This window comes from Rhyacophila brunnea, unplaced genomic scaffold (assembly GCF_057557595.1).
Source record: "Rhyacophila brunnea isolate RB1 unplaced genomic scaffold, BYU_Rbru_1.0 scaffold_12, whole genome shotgun sequence".
Classification (NCBI taxonomy): domain Eukaryota; kingdom Metazoa; phylum Arthropoda; class Insecta; order Trichoptera; family Rhyacophilidae; genus Rhyacophila; species Rhyacophila brunnea.
The window spans coordinates 20547245-20574169 of record NW_028232774.1 but is presented as its reverse complement, the minus strand read 5'-3'; the positions used below and the strand labels follow the sequence as shown (position 1 = coordinate 20574169).

Here is a 26925-nt window from a genome sequence, read left to right as displayed (position 1 = left end):
AAGGACTGCATTGTATAATAATATGTAATAATATTATATTCACCGCAATGCTATCAAATTACTAATTGAAAAGTTTTGAGAACCTCTAATATAATTAAGTGACGTCTTAGGTAAATGCCCTCATAAAATATTGCATTGCAGAAAACCCGAGTGGTTGAAACTAGATGAGTGGAATTAGGAGGGGGCATAGAAAAGGGAGGGTGTAGCATTTTCACACAACCTTAACGCAAGGCGTTAATTAACAACGTCAACTAAAATTTTCCGTAGACTTAATGTACAACGTCTGTCTAAATATGATTATCGTAAAAGTCTAGATTAAACAGGCGGTCTAAAGAGAGTAATCAGAATTCTTCAAGTTTAGTATTGTATTATTAACACTGTGGAGCAGAGCTAGCTGCAATAAAGGCTTTTAAGGATCTGAAACAAGTGACATAATGAACGTAGACGAAAATGAAATGAAAACGATTATCCAGAAAAAAAACAAAGATAGGGCCAAACAAAATATGGACTTTGCTCCACTGATTATCAGACACTGATGTTTGGGCGCAGGATGTTCGGAAAGATTCTTCAGCCAATCCGTAAAAACTGTAGCGCCGGTTTAATCACTAAGTGTATGTAAACTGTACAGTGTGATATTTAAAAAAAATGAAATGCGATATCGATAACCGCGGAGGGACGGAGTAAAACAATATCTCTAGGCATTCATTCGGTGTGTCTAAATGGCGATACAGGGCAAGGGAGACGGTTAATAGCAATATTAGAGGCAGTCCAGTCCAGTTGTACAGTTTACAGTAGCATATTATTTAAATTTATTTTTATTGATTGGAATTTCGGAGATTGGAAGAATATAGATTGGAAAAATTTACTGATTAGTCAAATATTTTTACGGGTTTTATTGGTACGTGTACCAAAGATTGGGAAACACCAGCGCTATGGATTAAAAAAAGTCTAACATCCAATCCACATAAAATGCATACACTGTGTCTCAGCGTGGGAAATGTTGATTAAATTTGTCTTTTTGCATACAAAATTCAATTCGCACGACAAAAAGAATCTACATAGTAGTAAAAGATATCAAGTTAAATATTAAAACATGTTTATTTCAAATTGTATAGCACGGGTCAGGCTTTAGGAACCGTTTGTTTATTATTTTTTTGTGAAAATTGTGGCTCATTTATTTTCTGCACGAGTAGTTCAATTTCATATTGTTGATCAGTGACTGGAAAACTATCGGTTGCGTAGGAATTAGGATCTCACAAAAATGAGTGACAGTAGCAGTGGATTGATTTAAAAAAAAATCAAGAATATGAGTCATTTATTTTATTTAATATTGCATTTCATTGCGACATTTAGTAATATATGTTCAACGCTTTTAATCATATTAAAAGGACAACAATTTTACTAATTTTATAGTCAATTGTTCTTTTCTTTATATATATCACAAGTTAAAAAAGGCGTCCAACCACGAGATCTTATTTATTTTGAAAATTAGCTCTTTTGTCACGAAAGTTTTCCAACCACTGATATAGACAATGCAATCGTTAAATCTCATGTTAACGCATATGTATAAAACATTAGGTATATAATGTAATATATTTAACAAATAAACAGCAGACAATTATTACGTAAATGGTTGTGAAATTTTCCGACTGTAGCCAGGAATTACAGGCCTAGCCACTAAGGTTGTTGTAATATGAAGCGTGTATGTAGGCTGTAGGTAAGAGAGGCTTTAAACTGAGCGGAGAACTTTAGTTGGCCTATATATAATAATGTAAATGAAGTTACATATTAAGAAACATACTAAATATGATAGAAAAGATGATTGAAGTTACGAGGTGGAAACATCATGAGGTCGAATGACAGTAGTATGACAGTAGCCGTAAAATAATTACAAAAATAGTATAGATTACACATATTATGATATAATCGAACCCAGAGCCTCCAGATTGAAAAAATAATTCTTCGTAGATTGCGCCAAAGGTGCATATTGTAAAATAGACTTGACACATTTTACAAAGGTATTCTGCTGACGTGTCCATTTTATTAATGAGTGTGTGGCCAGTATAAGTAAATGTTACACAGCATAAAAGAGGATTATTATCGTCGCCACAAAAGCAAAAGGGCACTTGTGCAAAAAAATATAGAGTATAAAGAAAAACGCATTTAAAATCTTTTTTGAGTGAAAAAAATCATGTGGATGTTATTTTTTAATACTTTGAAATGAAATTCAGAGAGCACAGGTGATTTATTACTCAACGATTGAAATGTATTTTTTTTCATATGTTGTGAAGATTTTCGTCACAAGGGTCCTTTTTCTGCAACAAAATCTTTTTTTTTGTACAAATGTCTTTACACATTTGAAAATAATTACATATTTGTACCCTTTTCTTAATTATTTTTGTCACCACTGTACATAGACTGGTAAAATCGTGTACATATCACTTTTTTGTTATAGGTTAATTGAATATTAATTTACAAATAGCCAAGTGACTTTTATTTTATATTGTAAATTATGATTTCATGGATTTAGTTGTATAAATGCCATTTTGTCTATTAATTAAAATTACGAACAAAACTACATTCATAACTCAAAACCGTCAAAATGTCACAAGTGCCCTTTTACTTTTGGGGCGACCATTTAAACTTTGGTTGGTACTAATTTTCCCATTAAGCACTCGCATTGTCTCAACACCCATTAGGGGTTACGAATATCGTGTCGCAACGAGTGTTAGGTTAGGTTTGAATGGGTTCAATGTCCAGTGACATAAATGATTGAAATTGGAGAAATATGATAATATTAAAATATATAATTTAATACGGATTGGAGAAAAAACAGGTTTGGTAGTAGGTGAAGGTAGAGGAGATAAAAGGTCGTTGTTGTGTGGATGTTTGAAGGAGAGTTTATTGATCGATACAGGAATACAGTAGACACAAATATAAAGATAACAGCGTGACATTATAATCGCGGGTAATGATGTACTGGTAAGATCGATGTGATCAAGAGATTGATTATATTAATGAACTGAGAGACTTGACTCGAGTGGAATGACGGTTGACTATATCTAGTGAAGGACTTCTGACTGACTCGATGATTGAGTGAGGATTCTTGCATTGTCCTTCCAATTTATACATATGCAATCCATTATTACAAGAGATATTGTCGCAAATAACAAGTCAAAATAGACCCTATAGATCTAGTTATGTATGAAGAAATGCTGATGATCATTATCGCTCTATTGTTTTTTTTTGACAACAAAACATACATAAAGTGTGACACTCATTTAATGCTGAGTGGTAAGATTGATACACAGGTAATAAATTACTGAATAAAATACCTGTTGTTGTTGGTTGGGCACCATCGACTGGTGATGCATGATCGGCGACATGGTCTCCTGCTCGATGGTGATCATGCCCCCGTTTGTGTCGTGTCCATTTTGCAGCAGCGACTGCTGGCTCTGATGGTGTCCGGGATGCTGGTGGTGGTGATGATGATGTTGCGACTGGAGGGGTCTGTTCTCCGGTTGCGGCTGGCTCACTTGCTGCTGCATAAGGGGCTGAGAGAGCGCTTCCTCGCTGCCGCTCTGCGAAGAGTCCGGTGGAGTCATGTGCTGTCGCTGGGTGGACAAAATCTGCATCTCCCACATCTGCTCTTGGCGTATGTCATCGTTATAGTCCTGAATCGAAACGAGATTCATTGATTAGAATGATTAGATCATATTATTTTATTAGTATTTTCATATAAAATATAAAACAGTTACGTACTAAACAAGTTTAGAAATATACAAGCGCGCTCACAGAATTATTTGGGGGGGGGGGGGCGGGTCCATTTGAAAAAATAGACATAATATTTTTTTAATGATTTTTAAGGCGCTGGGAAAAAGTGGGGATAAGAAAATTTAGCAGGCGCCGTTGACTTCCACATTTACTCCGTCTACTACTCATAGTTTTTCGGCGCTTCAATTGCGAAATACTACACTTTTCCAGGTACATTCCTAATACCCAAACATTCCTCACTTTTTAGTCTAGCGATAAAAACTAGGCCTGCAGGTATAAATAAGAGTGTTCATCACGAGTTATTGCAACCTGTCGCATCCTCAATAATTGGTATCGAATGTGCGTGGGTTAATAGCCATAATAACTATTTGGATCATATCCGTTTGTATACTTTAGACTTCGAAAAATCAAAGCAAACAATGGATGCTCTAGAATCTAGATTATTGCACTAATTTATGGGTGCCACGGGTTTTCTAGTGGTGCCTTACGTGAAGTATGAACAATTACGAGAGGAGTGGGGCTAACCCGTTCAGAAGTCTGTTCGACAGCCAACTCATCCGGGTCACGATCCTCAATCATTACATTCCGATGAAGAATAAGAAGAAATAATATTCCATTTACCTAAATAATTTTTATTTTTGTTTCTAGGGGGGGGGGTCTGGACCCGAAAACCCAATCCCTCGCGTGCGCGCCTGGAAATGTACTAATTTGGTAGGCACCCACCCAATAACCTGCCAATACAGATTGGCCTGGATACTTAAAAGAGATTTTGAAAAATAAACCCAAACTTTCTCTATTACATAAATAAATTCTAGTCAGCACACAAAGTGAAGCGAAATGACGTCCTTGTTTGTAAAATCTAGTTTTAGGCATATTATTCTTCTTCTCTGATTATGTCTTATACTTGTACATACATTATTTTTTTGATCACTGTTTCATTATTTCATTTTTTCTACATACGTATTGTTTAATACTTTGGACGCGGAAGACGCACACGGCGCGTAATGACCAGGCGGCCGATCGATGTAATTAACGTGCATTTTAATGGCAATTAAAATTAAAATCATATTATCTATTCAGCAGCGAAAACGTTATTATAGTGGATCAGTCAAATGGTGCAATGCCTTAATATTTTATAAAATAAAAAAAAATCATTGAAATACTGACTAATACTGATTAATTATGTAGATTATGTGTTGTTGTGGTATTCACATACTGTAAGATATGCAAGCTTTATGTGTAACTCATATAAATATGTACCTACATACAGGTTTATGACCGTAATGCAGCATGTTATGTAATTTATGATGACTTTACATAATACGGAAAGTTTGAAAAGTTAACGCATTGAAAATTTCAGAAATCTGGTACTTGCTGTAAACCAACAGCTTAATAATTTGTTTGATAACATTTTACTAAAAAAGCCTCTATCAAAAGAAAAATATACCTTTCATTAAAAAATGTCCATTAGCTAATTGGTGCTCCATCAAGGTTTTAAATAAAATGTCATCCGGGATGCGACGGTAATTTTACGGAAAACATTTTTTTTTTTTAAATTTTAATTCCTAATAAATTTTGATTACAAAATCCTACAACTTTTGATTTACAACTCTACGTGGCATGGTAGTGAAACTTGGCTACATTTTTTAAAGGTTTTTTTTTTAATATCTTTGAAATATTTTAATTAACAAATTGACGGGTTTGAACGGTTTGCGCCTAAACAAACATTGTAATATTATATTACTATGTATATAAAGTCAAAGTTTAATATTATTTCTTTTGATTCTAGAAAATCAGCTTTTTGAAATGAGTGGAAAAAAAATAAAAGGAAATGATTTAATTACTTGTGTAAAATAGCTTATAAAAACAAAAGATTTAGATTAATCTACAAAATAAAACAATAATATTAATTTGTAGTACAATCAACATTGCGGCATTATAATTGTTTGTATGGACCGACCAAATGGAAAAAAAATATGAAATGAAAAATAACAACTTTATTTATATTTATTGCTTATAACATTTGAAGTAATGAGGATTTAATAAGCCCCTACACGTTATTTATAAAATTAAAACTGGATTAAGGGCAGTTTTAACATTACCACATAATATATATTATTTATGCATGAAAAATGATTCATACAAACTACATGTGATTTTCATATCTCTAGTCTTTGACGAATCTACGGTTGTTTCAGGAACTAAAATCCTCTTCGCATTTACTTTCATTCAGTGCTCGAAATGGAAAATTTCACGAACAGGAACGCTGTATAATTTTCCGAAACTAAGTACTTATGCTAATCCTTTCTTTACGTACGTACGTACTTTTGATATAAAAATGCAACAATAAACTTTAAACTTCTTACGTGGATCTATATTGGGCAGGTTGGTAAGGATTGTCAGCGCTGCAGGCGAAATAATCTTGTTTTAACAAAGTATACCGTCAAAAATTGTATTATTCTTTATTTTTACTTTATCTACCACTATAACCAGTGCATGATACCTCTACCACCACTCGTCACTGATTATAACTTACTGTCTCATTTGGGATAGATAAGTTTGTAATTAATTAGTCATAACAAACAACATATCCACATAAGTACCTTATAGATTCAAATTAAAAAAATATTTACGTACTTATAGAAAATTTTACAAATTCCATTTAAATACGAGCACAGAATATCAAACATCAAGAAATAGTATTAAAATAGTGTTTAAAAAATAAAGAAATAGTATTAGAAAAAACAGTAAGTGCCTACCTATACCAAGAATTTATAAAATAGCGTTCACATAAACTCGTTCTCACGCAGGTGGAATATACGATTATCCGAAGCGATTTGGTTGAACATAGTTATTTCCTGCCCAATTATCATTAGCAATTATTGCACCTTGGCAGAACAAACAACTTAGATTATCAAGAAAGTTATAAAATAATATATAATAAAATCAATACTAAGTACCAATAATGGCAGAGTTCTCATTTGTACTGGGTAGATATAAGTTGGAAAAAGTACGTAGCCTAAATACCTAGCTCTCTTTTTAACTTTCAGAATACAGTATGTAAGCATACGTCTTGAGAAATCAATCGGATAAAACCATGGATAGTATCCACTATCCACACAGCTTTAAAGAATTCTCAAAGATTTATTTTGAACCTTCTCCACTATAAGGGGCATAAGGCCGTACCTACATCTAATAAAAGTTTCAAGTCATCCAAACAACGTAAACATAGCATTATTTGTAATTAAATTACCAATGGTGTGTCATTTTCATTTATATAAGATAAAACATGACGGAAGGTGAAACTCAGGTTGCTAAGCGCGATTCTTATATAATAATATAAAATTGTCATTAATTAGTACCTACTATATTCAACATTATAAGGACTTATATTGTATTGTATGCATGTTATGTTACAATGGTGATGCTTTGGTTACCATTATTGTAATATACATCTACCACCGTATTTATTTAATAATCTATGACTAACACCACCTAAGATAATTAGATGTCCGCACTGGACACATAGGTACCTAATTTGTTAGTACCTACTTATTCTAAACGATTCAATCTATGTTGTTTGTCCTTCCCTACTCACATTATTATTGCCATGGAAATGGTAATAGGTACCTACATACAATACAGATATTATGATAGTCGTACATTTTTATTAAAGGATATTCCTATATTTTTTTTAAACAAATTTACAAACAAAAATTAAGTAAAAGTTCTCTCCACACTACCTATGTATTATTTCTATTATTTTTAAAGTCACAAGCTACAATGCATGTAATAATAATTGTAATACAATAGGAACGTCCCAAATAAATAAACTCTGCAGAAGGCTATTCAATATTTTCTGCCCAAACCATCAATGGCCCAAACACATTTTTGTAGAAAAAATCATTCATTATTCATTGTGAAAATTGGGGTTTACGACTTATCATAAAATTTTTTTTGACACAGTCAAGTTGTTGAGATGATAATAATTATTGAATCACAGAACAGATGTTGCCACTGTATTGTCCACCGGAAAGAATTCCTAATGTTTTAGCAGATTTACACGAAGTACCTACTACGTAATTAAGCCTTCATTATTTTTATAAATATCCACAAAATTATCAAATTGTGCGTGTGGCCAGAATTATCTTAAATCAGTTTGGATACCAGCGACAATAGTATATAGGTATATATGTAATAATATAATTATGTAAAAATGGCGAATTTGTATCCCACAGGAAAGTACTTATTAGAAACGATAATTGTAAGGGTGATTATCCACTTAGTGTTACGAAGAAAAAGCGAATTTAACATAATAGACTTTTTAAAATATTATATTATAAAGCCTATTATAAGGAAAGTATTCATCCACAGGTAATTAATAAATAAATGTCAAAGGTTAAAAATTCTCCTCCTGTAATAGTATTTTGGTTAATTCGCCATTTTTACAATACACCGACGATATAAAGGTATTCGTATCGCCTGCTGAGAATTTTAACTAACTTTTAAGAGAACAAATTGTTATTAAAAAATATGTTCAACACAAAGTTAAAATTAAAACACAAAACTTACCAGAAGCAACAAAATTCACATACAAAAAAGTATACTCATCATGACCTATGGCAAATAAATGAATGAATGTAGTAGTTATATCACAAGATTTAGTGTACTATAGTCGCAATTCAACAATAATGTAAATTACAAAACAAATGTAAACATCGTAAAAAGAGGGGTTTACGACACGTCATAAGCTTTTTTTAACAAAAGTTAATTGTTGAGATGAATACCATCTGTTGCCACTTCAATGGTTATTGGAGTGAATTCCTAATGTAATGTAATGTGGTTTTAGCAGATTTACACGAATTACCTACTACTTTATTATACCTTCATTATTTTTATAAATAACCACTCAATATCATTTTTTAAATGATCAAATTGTGTAGGTATGTGGCCAGCGTTACGTTACCTGCGACAAAATATTTTTCAATAGTTTCGGTTAACACGTTTCGCCTGATGACATTTTTGACCAACTTTTAGAACAATTTTTTATTAAAAAATCAAGTTAAACACACAGTTAAAATTAAAACACAAAACTTACTAGAATGTAGCAAAAAAACACCAAACTAATAATATAAACAATTTTGTTTAGAAACGTATTTATATCTTAAATAATACAAAATATTTTAAAAGGCAACTAATAGGAATATTATAGCGGATTGCACGAGTCAAATTATCAAACTTTTTTGTTCTAATTTAACCATCGAAAACACAATTCATTCACCCGAAAATAAATGGCGAAGTAATAATTTTTGTCACTCCGAATAAAATAATATAATAAATTAGTAGGTAAGTAAATTAACAATGCGTAAGTCAAAGGCAAGATTGTATTGAGATTTGAAATGTTTCATCCTTTAGAAATTATTAAACAATGTATACTTTATTTTTTAAGAGTTTTCAAATAGTGTCAGCAAGGCACATTTTTTTGGGTAATAAAGTAATTTACGCTTGCAGCTGGTTGTTTCTTGTTATTTAGACAATGCATTTAGGCATGGACATATCGACACAAAATAAGAAGGTTGAAAGAAATTTAGGGATGTCATAATTTTTATTTTTAACCCTTGCACGCCCGGCATAACATAACTTCGTTAATTTTTAATTTTGAGAAAAACTTTAAAAGATACATTCATATATAATTATCTCAATCTAACGAACCGCAACGCAATTTTAAATGAATCCACGAGCCGGAACGGTATATTTTGGAATTCCACGAACCACAACGGCGCTCCGGTGCGTTCCTGTCCATTCCGAGCGCTGCTTTCATTGCTACTACAATTCTCGCGCCCGTAATTCAGTGTGTGCATTAAACATTAAAATGTTTGAACCATTGCGGAAGCAGACGAAGAACATTATTAAGAAGTATTGTGAGGAGGAGAAACATAAAGAAAGATTTTTAATTCCTTTCGATAGTACCAGATATAGAGTATCTGCTATGAAAAGTCAACGCCCAAAGAGCATAATTGTCATGTAATGGTTCCATAACAAAACTGAATAACGATAAATATAACTATGACCTATCAGGAAAAATATAAATTTAATACTGAAATTGTCCTATCTCTATTATGTTGATAGATTTTTAATAGCAAAAATTTTCAATACGCCATAATAAAACAAATTATATACCTAGTTTCTGCATTCCTAATCGCTAGAAAGCCTTAAATAAACGGGACTTAACTCGGTGCTGCCGGCAAGCTTAAGATATCTCATCTTAATCAATATAATATTTTCAAAATGATTAGGTGACTAGGTACAACGAAATAATGACCTAACTTAACCTAACCTAACTTTACCTGACCTAACCTAACCTAAATAGATTCCACAAAAAATAATGTTTCATTTTTCCCCTGGTTGTTCTGTTTTGTCATTTTCTGTTTTGTCATGTTCTGTTTTGTCCGGTTACAATGTAATAGTATCAGCGCAAAAAACCACGTGACATAACAGTGTCACCACATGCAGAGCTGTGTAGAATACTTTATATAATTTAGTCAATATTTTGTATGGAAAATTATTAGAATTTCATTCTGTGTATTGGATAAGTAATTTAATTTTAATATTTTGATCAGAATTGTTCTTTTTTAAACAGTAAAACCATTGACAACCATACAAAATAACGAATAATGAATACTTTAAGCGGTAATCCAGGTGAACGTTTTATTTTATATATATACTATACTTTTTCATAATATGTTTTAAAAATGTACGGTTTGTTGGGTAAGACTGAATTATGGTTTTAAAGAATTGGTACCAGAAAGGATTGTTTTGTCAAGAAGATTTTAACTCTTCAAGCATAATTTCCATTCAGAGTTAATCAATTAAATATATACTGATATTCTTTAGAAATGAGGTTCGTTTGATAGAATGTTTAATAAATCAATTTAACTAATAAGTAATATAAATAAACGGTGATTTCAAAATTATTTGATCAATTCTTAATGCGGGCGTCTTTTATATCAGAGGCAATTTCTTTTATCTTGTTATTTATTTTCCTAATGTTTTACCGTCCGTTGCGAGATAGACGTCAGAAATGCTTTCAAACGAGGTGCCTATAAACTGTTTCATTGTCAGACTGAAAACTGTAAATAATATCTTTTTAGATGAGTAAACAATCTTCACAATAAATCTTACTCTTAAAAAAGCTCTCATCAAATTATTTATCTCCAGGGCACGGAGATAAAATATCCGATCAAATGGCCATTCGAGATATCTGTAAGAGTTAAAGATGGCTAAAACAATGAAAACAAATAAAGGAATATGATCGACGTAGACAAGATAATGTTACAGTCTTTTGATTTTATACCACTTTCAAAGTAAAGATAAGTTTTTTTTGCTGCATTGGAATATAACTACTTTTATTTGCGCCACCGACTGAATGATTTAAATGATTTTTAGTATCAAATTCATAGAGTATTAATTTATTTGTTTATCCAAATACTTAGACTACAGTTATTTGTTAATTATTAAACAATATATCAATAGAAATAGTGATTACTTGCAAATATATTGCATTAAAGTAATGCTATTAACAATTCTAAATTTAAAATTGCCGAATTTAGATCTTCTGGTATTTTTTTTGTTTTACCGACAAATTTAATAAATTCCATTTAAAACGAAAGTCGAGATCTTTTTTTAGCTCTTGAGACAAAAAAAAACGCCGGGAAATTTAAAAACATCCGTTCAAAATCAAAGTCGAGTTCTTTTTTTTTAACCGATAGGTCAAAATTTCTTATTAATTCTGGTTACGGTCGCCAGATTAACCAAGTATGAAGGCATGCATAAGTCCTATTTTTATATGAATTGAGATTTTTTAAAAAAATAATATGGTGAAATAAAATAGTCTTTTCAATTTTCAAGATCAAAAGCAACCCATGCAACTCCTTTATGGAATAGTTGAGTAATCAGTGTAGTATGATGGCTGCGGACGTTTTATCAGTTACCTGAATAATTACGGTATAGTAAGTATATTAATAAGCCCCCGTATCACGCTATAGTTTTTACCAATGTATACAACCCCATAGAATCGCAGCCAAGATACAATACCATAATAGATTAGGTGGAATAAATAATTAAAAAATAGGACATAGTATATTTTAAAACTCAACACTCCATAAATATTATACACATTATACACAGTGACGTCCCTAGACAAAATGCCGCCCCTAGGCAGCGCTAAAATGCCACTTCATTTTTTATACAGTATTTTTTGTCATCCTTTCATTATCTAAGAAATGTGTTGTATGGATACATTACTAACAAAAAATATAAGTACCACTAAAACATACAAAATTAAATTAAAAAAAAAACATAGGTAATATAAGTTAGACATTTACCCAAATCACCAGAGCTGAGGTCTTATTTGGTTGTTATGTCTGACACATTTGGTTTGTACCATTCAGCAGTAAACGGATTTATTATTTTCACAGCATTTTTACTATGTTATTATGTACAACGCATAAAAAAATGATTTTAGCTATTTCTATAAGTACACCAAAATGATTCTCCTCGATTTGCCGCCTTTCGAGTAACTGCCGCCCCAAGCGACGCTCAATCTGCCTACCCTACGGGACGTCACTGCATATACAACTCTCTATACCTATTGCATATAAACTAATACACATAAATTACGATACACAAAAGTCAAATTTAAATATGTATGTAAGTTTTCCGAATATTCAATAAAAGGACATCATTCGTCAAAAGTATTGCTCTTACAAAAAAATGAAAAAAGGCGAAAATAAACAGCAATGATTTATTTATGGATATTATTTGAATAAAGAAATAACTGCGGCGAAAGTGATCGTTGCAAAATTGGGAGGATGAGGGGGGTAAAGGGTCCGATTTAGACCCACTCAAATTTTCACGGACCGTTGACCCCCGTTCGATAAAGATTTTACAATAAATCCTTTTGTGCGAGAGGAAGAAAAAGAGCCGAATATCCCCGAGAGCCGTTTTCCAAAGAAAACAAAAGATTAGTAAGACGACAGGGAATTAAAAGGGGAAAGTGGGATGTATTGGGATTATTCCTTTGAAACGGAATTATTTATTGAGGATCGCAAGAGTGGCACTGGCATATTGGATCGGGATTAAGTTAACTAAACACCGCGCCGTTGTGATGCTTGGGATAGTTTTGTTATTACCATTCAATAAGGATTAATTACGGCTCCGTGGGACTGTGGGTAAGCGTGGAAACAACCTAACGTACGAATGGAGCGGAGCAATTTGGTGAATAAAAGAGATCTTCATTCTGTCGTGGATAGGCGATGATAATAATATTATGTGGCTCGCTTATAACGAATTGTAGGGAAACTGTTTTTTTTTTTTTTTCAAAATATATAATAATTTTATAAAAAATTTTCAAAATGTATGCTGTTTATTTCACATTGTCTTTAAAAAGAATACTACGGTATAACTGCTATCATTATGGCTACTTATACGTTGACAAAGGTTGGTTTACAAAACGAGAGAGTGAAATCATTAGCTACATTTAAAACCAAATAGAATAAAACTCAATTTTTCATAGTTCACGTAATCAATATAATAAATAATTTAATAATATATAGAAAAGGTGAAGTACTAATAAACATTTGAAAAGTATAAAAATGTCATTTGAAATTATTGAAAAACCTTCAAATTTAAACTAACTATTAGAATGTCACGTGTATTTATTGAGAAAACTTAGGTCACTTTCTGTCATTTATATTATTTCTAGTCAATGTAATAATAATTGGTTAGAGTGGTGTTAACATATTTTATTTTAAACTCGAAAGCTAAGTTAATAATATTTTAAATGATTTTTAAGGATATTTCGTACTTGTAGAGCTTTAAAAGTCGTACATATTTTTAAATCAATTTATGCTAAAACTGTAGTTAATTTTTTTTGAAACTACACGATTCTATAATATGTATATATATATATTATATAATACAAAATAAACAATATTATTTTACTGAAGATGTCTACGTTTCCAGTTTCCGTTTCTCAGTCTGGTAGTTATTTCTGCCGGTGGGTCTATTCTATACTTATCGACCGCTAAAGTGATAAAGTGATAAATATTATCAAACTAAGGGTAGGTTTGTATCAAAGTATTAACACAATTACAATAATTTGGATGTAATTGTTACAATAAGTGCTAATACATTGATACAAACCTACCCAAAGTTTGATAATATTTATCACTTTATCACTTTAGCGGTCGATAAGTATAGAATAGACCCACTGATAGACCAAACGTAAGCGTATAAATTTGATCAAGAAATTGACTGCGACCACACGGACAATAAATAATAATTGTCGGATGCATAATATGAGCATTGGAATTTGAGATTATGCGTTGTGAACGTAAAATAGGTGAAAAAATGACCCACGAGATTAAAAACATGAAAAAGTTACCTATAATACCAATAATTCTTAATCCGTGTACTCACCGGAACTAAAAATCGTCTGACTTCAGCGAGAGCGTACGCGATCCTCGCATGCGCCTCAGCTGGCGTCGCAAAAGCGCTGATCTCCACGTGAAGGTCTTCAGAAAGGTGAGAGAACTTAGGATCACCACTTGTTCGTAGTTCTTCTTCCTAGAAAATTATTTAAAAAAATATAATGAAATTCAGAGCTTCTATAGAGTATCGGAATAAATAACATTTTAGCCTAATTTAATAAGATTATATTGATAAATATATATGTCATTGAACTAGCAGTATTTCCAAGCAAGTAATCATAATACACCTACTACATCTTATTGGGGTTATTTGTAATACTTATTTGTACTTATTAATCCACGCGTATACCAAATTCTAAGACTGTCAATCAGTATCAGCCAATTTTTTGTTTACAAATAAACCAAATCCAAAAATGGATTTACTTTAATGGTAAATTACCATTAAAGTAAATCCATCCAATATCGGTGGTAAGCATGTAGATGAGTTAATGAATTTACTATATATTATACATATACATACTTTAACAGGTAAGTAGATCTAACGTAAAATAATATACTAAAGGAACACACTTCATGGTACGAGTATTTTGTTCTTTCATTATGGATTCGCAGGAAACTAAATTAATTGATATTTACCTTTTGTCTGTCTTTCATTGACCCTCTGCCTAGCACCGCCATTTTGCACATTGTGTCTTCTTGTAGTCTCTTCAGCGAATTTCCTTTCGGGCCGAGAAGTTTTCCCACGAAATTAAACTGAAACAATAAAGAAAAACAAAATTAGGAAAAATTGATAATTTAACAAGTGTCCATAAAAAGTTGTTGGTAAAGTGTTGAAACAAAATTATTTAAAACGGTAAATTAATTACTATAGATGTTGAAGAAGACCTTCTTTTATGAATGTGGAGCCTGAATATTATCGAAATATAACTGAACAAGGTTATTAAAGGTTGTTTTTTTCTTTACCACCCGCCACGTATCCGCAACCATTATGTGGCCGCTTACTGTGTCGAAAAGAATGCAAACACACCCTTAAAAGCTATGTAGAGAAAATCTTCAGAAACGACAACAAAATATCTTGCTTGGCGTGCAATAGACTACTAGAGTACGCGTGATTCATAATCTGATTTAGTTTATGGTCATCAAGATATTTGACAGGAAATAATTAATAACAGGACTCTTAAATTTGTACCACGAGTTGGATAACTCTGTATAATATAAAATTGAAAATTACAACAATCAAGAACCTAAGTAGCAAGGTCAAATACGGTAACATTTTCTTTGTTATTCACATACAATGTTGAAATCGTTTGTTATCATTTACGAATAGTCTCACATATATATAGTATTTTTATGTTATATCATTTGATAGACCTGTGGGGACCATAGTGTGGTGGATTTAGAAGTCGAGATTTGGTGGTTGTTCGAATGGATGGAGGAGCGAGTTTTATAGTTAAACAGTCGGTACTAGAGTACATTATTACAGTGGTTATGTTACAATACTTATGATACTTTTCCGAGGTCCGAGTCTCGGTAGAATGAGATAGTGGAGCGATACGGAGCCTGAGATACTAACATATCGGGAACATATATTAGAGTGACATCTCCAATGAATTATGATCCACTATTTATTGACGTACAATCAAAATAATATCTTGAAAATAATATTTGTGAAATAATTATTAGAATTGAGTCAACTACTCTATATGAAGTTTAGGTTATTCAATATGGCTGACTATGTGAAAAAAACGAATGTTGCGGAAATTATAATTACAGTAAGCTATTTACTGAGTTTGCCATAATTGGACACTACGGGAAATGGATATTATCGAATTTAGAATTGCGGTCAGTTATTGAATATCGCCGATCAATATGCTGACACGGATTGCATTGTTTATCCCTATAGACCTCAATAATTAACAAAAGCAACGAAATTTATAAAATATACTTTCTATTGAATATGGAAATATTTTATATTATGTTAATATTGTTTATTCAGTACACGCGTGCTTTACGGATTATGTGCTTAAAATGCTATGAATTTCACTGATTTTTAGCTTTTCACTAAAACGTGGCAAATTCACTTGTGATTTATTTCGTAGACTTGCGAAATACACAATCGTGTGTTGTCACTAGCACACGGTGAGTGTTTTGATCAGATATTTTCATTAGCAACACTGCGCCTTGTAATTGAAACGGTGGCAGGCGGTACATACGTCTCGTCTAACATATTATACTTTTTCTTCTTCGCTCGTTTATACATAATATATACGTACACAACATTGGAGTCTGATCGAGTGCTTTTGCGAGTGGCAGAAGTCTCGCTATTTGGATTCGAGTTAATACGTTAAATGTTTCAAAGATACGTTTCATTTTATAGAATAAGCTCCTGTTAACAATGTTGGTATATTTTTATTTGATTTCAACGAATGGTTTATTTTATTGTATTCAGCGATGGTGGGATACAATATCATACAATACTTTTTAATCAAACTGTTTTTCTATTCAAAATAATACTCAAGATATAATAAGTAAGAAAATACATACTTATAGAGAATATTACACAATAGCTTAAATGGTGAAGCACAGCGCTCAATTAGTACCATTCAGCATCATAAAACACATCTACACTGAAAATAAATAACATCAGATGGTAATTGTAGAAGAGTTTTATTTAGCCATCATCTTGGTATTTTATGGGCTCCCGTTTGCAGAACTATAAAATAAAACATATAAATAATATACTCAGAAATTAATTAAATTAGACGATACTTATAGGACAATTTAAATTTTGGCCGCCAAAATTTGACTGAGCAAAAAACACAAACTTTTATATAATAATATGATGCTTATAATCGCTACGCTTTCTTTGGCCGCTTCATGTTACTTCATTTTAGTATATTATTGGCTGTTAATCGCAAAATATCGAGTTTAACATTAAATTAGTACTATTCAGTACAATAAAATATATGTTCAAACTAAAAATGAATACAATGAAATGGCAATTAAAGAATAATTGTCCTCTTTTCGGAAGAACATCATTTCGACAAAAAGTTTAATAATTTGTAAAATTTTAAAATAGCGACAACAATTATCGATAGATAAAAAAATCGACACTACGATGCCAAAGATTGAAAATTACAAGAAAAACAAGTAGGTACTTAATAAATATTCCCATTATTGGTTTGGAATTGAACTGAGATTTCTCTCAGATTTTTACGCTCAATATACATAATACGTAATAAAATTATTATAAATATTTTCCAAAATTAAAATAACGATTAAAAATTTGTTTATATTTACGTGATTCAAAATAATTAGAGTTTTATAGATGAGATTGTTTGGAGAAGTGCAGAAGCGTGGTTGGTCCTGAAAAAAAAAACCCCACTACTACACTGGCGGCAATGTGTCCTCCGCGTATTCAGTCTTGGGTATCTAATTCAAATATCGCGTCTGGCAAATTCACATGTTGTTTTATTTTTACCAATAGTACGGACTCAATAGTATGTCGTACAAAAATCGGTTGAAAAGTCTTTCGAGAAGTGGTTAAAATCCACATCGGATTGTAAAATCAACGATTAAGAAATATATGCATCCATATATTGTTATTGCACTGTTCAGTTATCGACTTTTGAGTACATTTTTGGTAAAATTCTCCTAGTGGTTAAAAAAGAAAAATAGATATTTCGGTCAACTCAACAAAACAATGACTTCTCTAACAAGATGTTAATCAATTTTATTTAGTGAACTGCATAATTTATCAATCTCACATTTACGAAATTTATTACATCGCAACTATGCAATTCATTTCAGGTGTTAAAAGGATTCGTATATTAAGAGTATGGAAAAGGCGAAGACTTAACTGCCGAGTTATATAACCTTTCCGGCAGTTAAATCCGCAACGATTTGACCGACGCTCCTACCGGTTTCGTGTTTCTTACTCGTTGTCAGTTTATTAACGAAAATCGTAAAACGCACTTAACTGGACTAGCCGACTTATTTAGATGCCTTGAATCTTGATTACGCAACAAACTCCTGGACTCTGATTATCTATATGGAGAAAGTAGTTAGTTTCTAAGTCAAAGTAAGAATATAAATGAAATATTGTTAAAAGCTGTAAACAAAGCTGGTCCTGATTGTTATTTAGACATTGGATGTAAGCAATGTTATCTTGTACAACAAATATATATAACTACTCAAATATTCACTATTATTTTGCGTAGATAAATGAACTCGGCAAATTATTATACCGCGGTATTTACCCAGCAAGTTGGCAATTATTGAGAAAACTAAAATAGAATAACACATCATCATGTTCGATCCTAAAAGGATCACCTATAAAGAGTAGAGTTTGTAGTAAGTAACGAATTTTTGTTTTAACGAGAAATTTATGTTTGCCACTTGCTCATCCATTTCTGGGTTCAAACTCAAACACATACTGAAAAATAATATGCGAATTTGCCAAACCTGGGATTCGAACCCGAGACTCATTACCGCTTGGTAATCTTGAATAACGAGATGATATTTCGTCTATTCAATTCTAAACTATCCTAAACGCCTATTTTTCGAAATACGTTTCTTTACATCAATCGATTCTCTATGAAATTTCCAACATTTCTGTATAAACCTAAATGCATAGGATTATATTGAATTTAAAATCAATTATTTTTCATGCCACTTCTTAAGTATCCTAAGTGACATTATTTGCCAATGTATTGAATTTTTCATAAATTTGAAATTGGAAAAAATTCTCCAAAATTTATTGTAATTCGAAACACAAAAAAATGATTTTTTTAATATTTCGATATTACAGAACTATATCGAATTAAGTGTAGGTTCAAAATTTCTCTATTTCGCTTTCCTGCACATTTTAGGATTTGGCGTTTAGGATAGTTTAGAATTGAATAGACGATTTGTTCCGTGAGAAATGAGTGCATAATTTTGGTTGTTGCTTCTACTAAAATGTTGGCTGTTGTTTGGTATATTAAGAAAAACTAAAAATCTGGTAAGGCATAATGCTTTCAGCAAAATATCTGTCTGTGTTTGTTGGAAACATTTGTGCAGACAATTATTATAGATGTACGTGTGCGCAAAAACCCAGAGAGAACAGTTAGCGTTAGAATTGCTCACGAAATCTTTAATTTTATTAGCTTCTAAATCTTCTCTGGTACTACAATCCGCATCGGGGTATAAGTTTGCGTCAGTAGTGGATTACAGATAATTTTGTGATTAGTGTGTAGACTTAAATAATAGATTAGTATGTGGATGAGTTTCTTGTTGATGTGGATGGTTGCGTGGTTTTTGAGAAGATTTGAAGTTCGTCGAGTCGGGTACTTCCGATTATTTTTTTAAAAAGCTGTTTAAAACTTTACGTATGAACTTTCATTCTACGTTTAAACTTTTTGTAAAAACCTCCATTACCATCATATCTTTTACATAATTAATGTTGGTCATTCGGATCGTTTTTATTAGAAGTCATAAAAAGACGCCAGCCAAATAAGGTAAAAGAAAAGTTTTTTAATAATACTAGAAATGAAAAAAAAAAGAAAATTCAACCAATATGCTTAGGAGAAAAATCGTAAATATAAAGAAGGTCAGCCGTTTTTCAACGTCGAAAAGAATTGAGGAAAGTTTTCCCAGAGACCATGAATCGTATGGATGTAGGAAAACAGACAAGACGTATTTATGCGAGATAATTTATTCGGGTGACCGTTCGGCCGTCTGGACGCGGGAAGGTGTGACGCTTCCTCAGGTGAAATATTCACGAATAAGATACCTTGCGAGCTCTGTTTTACGATAGGAATAGGGCGGCCTTAAAGCCCGCTGTGGGTGGGACACCGCAATAAAAGAAAATAAACAAATAAAACGGAGCTCAATGCGGTGACGCAGTGCTTTGCAGGACAGGGTGCTCAGTAGTATAATAATTCATTAATCAAGAAATACTTTTCTAATTAAGTAAGATATAAAATAAAACAATTGATTTACAACGTATTTATTTCCATATATGATAAAAACTGAATCATTTAGATCAGTGTTTCCCAACCGCCGGTCCGCAGGAATTTTCAGCCGGTTCAACAATCCATTTTAAAAAGATGAAGGATAATTTACGAATCCATTAAATTATTGTCTGCAGTTTCGTCAACCCAGAGAAGACTTCTTCGGCCATATCAGTAATTAAATCGAAACTGAATGGATGTCAATGCAGTGTTTCGTCTCTCTAAAAAAAAATGACCTAGAAAGCAGTAACTACTTAAAATATATAAGTATTGCTTTTTCAAAAATATAGAATATATATTAAGGCTATACTTCAGCTGAGGCATGGTCTAAAAAGATCGTGACTAGGCGATGCGCGGATTATGCAAATTACGCGAGCCGAACGAAATATAATTTGTCATAAAAATTCAACATGCGTCCTTGTACCTAATGTTATTTTTATTATTATATTCGTAATAATAATAGTATATTCATTGACATGTCTTCTTTTTGAAGTATACGCGGAACGTTTTTTAGTCATATTTAGACGATTTATGAATATATTCCTCCGACGCCATCACAAAACATATTGACGTGCAAACAGGTCGACTATCGCTCTCCGACTGGCAACGCGGCCGAAATTACGTCCCACATACTGTTGAAAATTATTTGCCGTTTCACTTATGTACGCTCTTAAGTATTTTTTCTGATTATTTCAATTAACAGTAGTATTTTCATGTTATATATTTTTTGTAATTGCCTAAACTGTTATGTATTGTTATAATATATGATTTTAAAATTTAATAAACAAAATACTATATAAATAATAGTTTTTATTTCTGTGCTAGCAGTCCGTTTAATATTTATTATATTATCACCGGTACGCAGGTATAAAAAGATTGAGGAATACTCGTCAAAAGTATATAAAAAAATATATTTTAATACACAATGAGCTTAAGAAATCGATTAATTTTCATTGAAAAAATTTAATATAAATATTTTTAATTTTATTGTGGTTAAATTTATCAACATTTACAAACATGAACCAACAAAAATGAGTTGATCTGATTTTAAAAAAAAAACAAAGAAACTAAGAATGAGTTTTTGAATTAAAATTCGTATCACATTTCGCACAATATAACCAATATTTTAGACGCATATCTGATTCTTAAATTTGTCCATTTCTATAAAACTATATTATGTTGAATTATAATATTAACTAGGCCAAGTATTTGTAGAAGATATTGACTGTTGTCATCTTAACAACAAAAATATAAATCTTCAAAAGTTTTTATTGTCAAACTCAACGTCTCGCATTTGGCGAATCGCGACCTAGTCAGTATTGGGTCACAAAAATAATACACCGGGTCACAGCGAATCGATACCAAACATACCTATAAACCAATATAATATTTTATTTAAAAATATAATTACATGATAAAAATAACTTTTTATGTACCACGTTTGTTGAAACATATAAACTTGACAATTCTATGTAATAATAAAAACTTTTTTTTTGTACTTGATAGAAATACTGAATAAATATAGAATACTGAAATGTCATTTTGGCATTTCATATTGATTTCCATAGTAACGAACGTATATAATAATAATTTAGTTGCTAGGACCCCCTTAGCAACCAATAATAGTGAGTAGTAAATATTACTTTTAACGATTTTTTCCGATACATACAAGACAGAATTAACTGAACATGAATTCAATTCTGCTTACTATTCTGCAGTATTAAAAATTGGTTTCAAATGTCTAGCAAGTCGGGAAGTTAGTTAAAATCTTCAATCGTCCAATACAAATCTTGGACAAACAAGAAAAAATTTGTACTGGACAAACAAGAATACGAGCTAATAAAGACGTGGTAATAAATGAATTCGTAATTTTCCTCTAATTGGATGTGTTTCCAAAAGGTAATACAGAAACATCCCAGATAAACCGAGGTAAAAATTAGTTATTCAATCCATATTTTGTCGTAAGATTGATACTAATAGTATTTTAGTATTTGGTAGAAAAATAATATCCTGGCTCAAGAATTTCAGAGACTGGTTTGAGCTCAGTACTTCATCTCTATCCTGAGCAGTGACGAACAGAGAGAAAATGGATGAACTCAATGCCAACGCTCGTGACGGATATGGCACAAAAAAGTAAGAGAATTTAGTACCTATTTGGTGGCAGTTAAACGGATGTAGTGTATGTTTATTATGGTGATTTTTTATTATTCAAATTTTCATTTACATAGTAAAAGTCGATTATAATGATTTTGAAAAAAAAGTTATGTTAATCCTACAACAAAAAATAGCTTAGCTTAATATTTTTTTTTTTAAATAAATACTTCAGGTTTTGTTATCAAAGATACCCCTCAACTAGAGGTTGTGATCGAGAAGACTCGTTTAGAGAACTCTCGAGAAATAATCAGTCTTGAAAAGTCTTGAAAAAATATTTTTCCGAAATTCTCACCAGGCTAAGCTGCCGAGAGTAACGGTAGTTTAAAAAAACAGAATGGAATTTCTTAAGAAAATTTGTTTTCTTGGTAAAAAATGCCTCAAATAAAATGTATTAAATTTCCCGGTAAAAAAAATTGTCCGAAAGAGCTAAAAAAGAAGTTGTCTACTATCTTTCACAACAGAATTTTTTGATTCGTAAAAAAAAATAAAAAAAATCGGCAAGGTTCTCAAGAATTCTCGAGAAATCAAAAAGCCATTCTCGAATTTGCGAGATCAAAATATTATTTAATTCGTTAATTATCGGCGCATGACGCGTGGGCCCTAATGATATGAGATATAACAGTAAATAAATCAATTACTTATGACACTATACGTTTTATAACTTTGCATTTTTTCGCACTTTTTACTACACCAATACGGCTCTTTGCCTGATTACTTCGCATAAAATTAGATGAATTAGAAAATTAGATAAAATGATATTCATTTGTATATATTATGTAGTAATAAATAAATAAATAGATAATATAATATGTAAAATAAATATTTTTAGAATAGGTATATAACATCATTTTCAGCCTAGAGCCGGAGTGCAAAGCACCGATTTAATTTAAAAAAAAAAAGTAACGGATAGGACTGCAAAGATTTTCCAGCAACCCAGTTGAACTCGTAAAATAAGGAAAAAAGGTAGGTTCGTTACGAGTTTTGTTTAATTCATGGCGTTTAAGTAAGACGCCATTTTTTAATAATTATAACCTTAAAAACTAAGTGACGATTTGAAATATTATTTAATAGTTTACTTTTTCTCGTGTTTCGGCTCCCATTGTTAGCTGAACAAATATAATGGGGCTACTAAATAATAAAAAAGGAAATGAGAAAATTAGCAGGCACGCTGCCTTTTTACAGTAAGAATGAAAAAAAAGATTTTTAAAAATTTTGTATGCCTTCATTTTTTTGTTTGCCAATTTGCTGTTTTGCTATAGAAGCGGCAGACTCTTTACTAAAATAATTATATTATAATATTACAATATTATTATACTTTTTTTAATTCAACATTGAATAAATACAAGATTTTTTAATGTTGGATTCTTTTGTACTGAAATATATTAATATTCTTACCTAAAACTTATCGCCCACGGTGGCCGCGCGTTGGACTATCATGCCGTGGGTCCCAGGTTCGAATCCTGGGTCTTGCAAGTACACATATTGTTTTCCAATATGTGTGTGAGTCAGGGTATGGACCTAATAGGTTGAGCAAGTGGCTGACATCCATTTCTCGTAAAAACAAAATCTGTTAATACAAACCTCTACTTTGTGGAGGCCCATATGTAATGTACTTTCTTAGAAGTGTTTTAAAAATGATGTATGTTCAATAATGAGAATGTTACATTCTTAAATTTTGTAAATTATTCGTTGAAAAGAAATAGTTAATTAAAAATTTATTAGCAAGTTCCAGAAAGTTACAACAAAATATCTTGGCGTGATCCGTGACGTCGGTTAGTAATTAAAGTAATATCTTTGATTGATTTAAAATACAAAAGCCGATCGCCAATAGTAGCTCAATTTGGAAAGCGCTTCGGTGAATATTAAAAGCCATTAGTTAAAATTTGTCGCAATTAAGTATGGCTCCTTTAACGTAGTGGTATATGTGCGTGGGCGTGATACCCGAGAGATGCAGGTTCAATTCCTGCGGGGTCTTACTTTTTTCAAAATAATTTTTTTTAATATCTATAAGTATATTTTTTTCTAATGGATATGTTTTTTTTCATTTAAATTACAAATTTTGTGGCCATTTCGTGATGGACTTTGAAATACTCAGATAGTAGTTATTTGCAAATATGTGTAATAATGACAGTTAAAATTTTAGCAAAATGGAATAAGTATCTTCCAGAAAGTGAAAGATATGATTCCGAATCCCATCTCAGTTTTGGGACATTCCCAGGCGTAAAAAAAACTGCGGATGCTTTACAACCAAACGTAAGGCCTCGTAATATGCCCGATTAAGACAGAGTGTGGTGCGAATTGGGTTGGTTTGGAGAGGCTATATCTGTGTGGCAGACAACTATTCGTTATCCATAAAATAAATTGTTAGTGTAACGTGTTCCCTGTTTATTCCCATATGGTCCATTTTTTAGGACTATAGTTATACTTAGATAACAATAAGTGTTATATGGATATCATTACTAAGTAGTAGACGAGTGACGTAATACCCGCTTCTGAAGCCGTGGAATGCAGGTTGGAATCCCACGTCTGAAAAATGTATAATATGATAGTTATGACTAGAGATTCCAATCCCGGGATCCCGAACTATTTTCGATACCTATGAATCCCAGGATTGGTAAACATAATCCCGAAACTTTCGGGATTGATTATTTTATCATTTTTTATGAAAAATAAAATATAACAGAAAAAATACTTTTAATAACAAATAACTACATTAGAAAAAACTGAGTTTGAATGAAGTTTGATTTTATTTCCCATGTGTAAGTTGCCAATTCATTTTATTTTTTCATATAAATTAATAAAAATGAGAAAGATTGGAAAAAACAATGCTTCGCACTTTTAACAAACTAATTCCACCATGATCTCATATGTTTTACGGCAGTTTCATGTTAAGCTGACTTAGATTTATGAAGCGGAAAGGCCATACACCATGATTTGCTATACTATTTTAAATCTCGCTAATCCATTTATTAAGTCTTTACTATCAGAAACAGCAATCTTAAATAATATATGTAAACACTAAACACAATATTGATTTTACAAAATTTTATAAATGAAAATCGTTTAGATTTTTAAAGCGTTTACCATAAATTAAAAATTCCACAAAATATGTACGATGCAGGATGCAGGTAACATCCGTAAAGTGAATTTGAGAAATATAATAAATAAATCAAGAAACATTTAGTTGTACGTTTCGGCCATTTACGCCTAAGCTGTCTTCTTTTTATAGAAAGAAAACCATTGCGCACTACCAGAAAATGCTATTCTGGAGATTACTCGGGCATATTATTCAGAATAATGTTTTAATTACTTAAATCTTTATTTTTTTTCAATAAAATATGTTATTTTTTATTTTAATTGAAATTGTATTTAATTTGTTATCTTTTCATAAATAAATAAAACTGCTTTAGTCTATTATTTATATAACAATATTATTTACTTCATTAAACCTACGTATTTCCAAGATTGAACGTACACAACATTAACAATAAATGTCTGAAATAGTATAAATAATACTGGATTCATTTTTGACCGATTTTATCAATGTTATTTGTATAATATATAAACAATTAATATTAACTATGGATGGATAAATGCCAATCCCGGGACCAGCCCCGGGATCCCGGAATTGTCAAATTGTAATCCTGAAATCCCGTGATCGAAATTTTGGCTCGGGATTGGATTCCCTAGTTATGATAGATGATAGAAACTCCTTCGGGATGCGGCCAAGATTCATAATGGATTAGAGACAATGATGATGAGGTCGGCGTCTGAACCAACATGAGTGAGAAGAAAATTCAAATCTTAAAGCTCGGTTCATTGAATCATACAGACGTCTGCGGCGTATGCAGCTATAAAATAATATAAAGCTGGGTTATTACCTCGTCTTTTTATTATGTCATCTTACAACCCTTTCATTTGAGCGCAGTTCGTTGGAAGTCTGCCTCTAAAATAAAGACAGTCTCTCGGGTCAAATAAATAAAATGACACCTAGACTCTGTTTCACGAAATAATTCCTCTTTATTCAAAAATATTATTGAGCCATAATATAATATTAATTTTAAATAATTTATTTTTAACATATCGCCGATACTAAAACTGAATTTTCATAGGTTACTTTGTATGATTATCGCAAATTAATCATCCACAGTGTTTGTGTAAATGTATATTATAAATTATAATTAACAAATAATCATTTGGGATTATTAATGAATGTAGTAAAATCTCTTTTCTAATTGTTCACTTTGGATGAATCCTGGTAGACGAAATGTCAAAAGAAACTGCGTACACACACGTTTACTACAGTTTTGTGGTTTCAATTCTTTTGATAAATTAGGTCTAAGAATTTTATCAGATGGCTGATTCCATTAAACGTATTTGCAGTGACGTCCCGTACGGGTAGACAGGTCATGCGTTGGGGTGGTATAATATAAAGGGCGGCGAATGGAGGAACGAATATAAATATGGCTTTTGATACCAGTCAGTAGCGATTTTCATTGAAGCAGACAATGCTG

The 26925-nt window shown here is 31.5% G+C and overlaps 1 protein-coding gene across 1 annotated transcript in view; it reads right to left on the bottom strand.

Annotated features, from left to right (window-relative positions):
* LOC147077888 (uncharacterized) overlaps window positions 1-26925 on the bottom strand; it is a 525490-nt gene that overhangs the window by 61630 nt on the left and 436935 nt on the right. Inside the window, exons 3-5 of the mRNA XM_085940151.1 lie at window positions 14901-15017; window positions 14254-14400; window positions 3336-3674 (exon numbers count right to left, since the gene is read on the bottom strand). Coding sequence (XP_085796277.1) covers window positions 3336-3674; window positions 14254-14400; window positions 14901-15017 — 603 coding nt within the window. The remainder of the gene's footprint in view (window positions 1-3335; window positions 3675-14253; window positions 14401-14900; window positions 15018-26925) is intronic.